This window comes from Tupaia chinensis, unplaced genomic scaffold (assembly GCF_000334495.1).
Source record: "Tupaia chinensis unplaced genomic scaffold, TupChi_1.0 Scaffold000185_1, whole genome shotgun sequence".
Classification (NCBI taxonomy): Eukaryota; Metazoa; Chordata; class Mammalia; order Scandentia; family Tupaiidae; genus Tupaia; species Tupaia belangeri.
This window is the reverse complement of record NW_006159660.1, coordinates 3,890,942-3,892,071: the sequence shown is the minus strand read 5'-3', so window position 1 is coordinate 3,892,071 and position 1,130 is coordinate 3,890,942. Positions and strand designations below refer to the sequence as shown.

At 39.6% G+C, this 1,130-nt stretch overlaps 1 protein-coding gene across 1 annotated transcript in view; it reads left to right on the top strand.

The window, feature by feature from the left end:
* The window catches only part of NDUFB4 (NADH:ubiquinone oxidoreductase subunit B4), a 7,704-nt gene extending 6,835 nt beyond the window's left edge, over positions 1 to 869 (top strand). Inside the window, exon 3 of the mRNA XM_006146706.3 lies at positions 750 to 869. Coding sequence (XP_006146768.1) covers positions 750 to 812 — 63 coding nt within the window. The 3' untranslated portion in view covers positions 813 to 869. The remainder of the gene's footprint in view (positions 1 to 749) is intronic.
* The last annotated feature ends 261 nt before the right edge of the window (positions 870 to 1,130 follow it).

Sequence of the window (1,130 nt, the reverse complement as noted above, 5' to 3'; positions counted from 1 at the left end):
TAGGGAAAGCCAAGCTTACCTTTGGCACTGGACCACTCCACGTCTGACACAAGTTCTCTCACTGCAGCCCCAAGCCTTGTATTACCATCCAGACTGGAACTACGTCTCTGTCTTAAACTGGCTGACCTAGCCTCCTGTTAGAGCTCGTGTGTTCTGATTATGCAGTAAATTATTCACTTAACGGGACCAGCAGTTAGCATAATGGCTATGTCGCTGGACTCCCATGTGGTCGACCGCGGTTTGTGTCCCGGACCTGGTGGCTTAAAACTCACGCCGGGCACGTGTGCATGCGTGCCAAAGATCCCAAGAGGAGAATGGAGGAGAAGGGATCGTGGCTTGGCCATCCCCCCGGGGGGTGATTTCTCGCTTTCTGTCTCTGTCTGTCTGGTGAGCGCACGCACCGTATAGCAAAAAAAAAAAAAAACCTCTCAAAAAAAAAAATTATTCACTTAACAGAAAAGTAGGCCACACTTTTCCAAATGTTTGCATTTTGCTTTCAATGTTATACTTTTTAGTGGGGTAGTATATTTCTCTTGACTAAGATGTGGATAAGATACTTATTCTTCGAGTAGGAACATTTTCTTACTGTCTCTTTAGTTTTTCACATTACTACTTCTTACATATACCCCCCTGGGCTTTAGATGATGGAATTGCAATTAAGTTTGGTGTGTTTTGTTTCATTTTTCAGAGTTGTACCGTGGATTGTGCCAGATGCATTGGTTTTAGTGTACTTTTTTCTTTCTTTACAGGATACAAAAGAAAAACTTATCCAGGAAGGAAAATTGGATCGAACATTTAACATCACATACTAACTTTGGCAAAGAAGACTATATGTATTCTTACTTAAATAAATCTTCTATTAATCATTACATTGTTTCTCTTTAATAGTACCTTGATTCAGTATTAAAATTTATTCTCAGGGCCAGCAGGTGGTGTGGTGGTTGACATGACCATGGTTTGAGCTCTGGACCTGGCAACTTGCTTTCTCACTTTCTGTTTCTGTCTGATTAAATTAAAAAATAATAAATGAAAATGAAATAATTAGTTTTAAAAAAAAAACAGCAACTAATTTATTCCCTAATAGCAATGAAGCAAAAGTATCCCACATTGGAATCACTGCTGTCAAAATC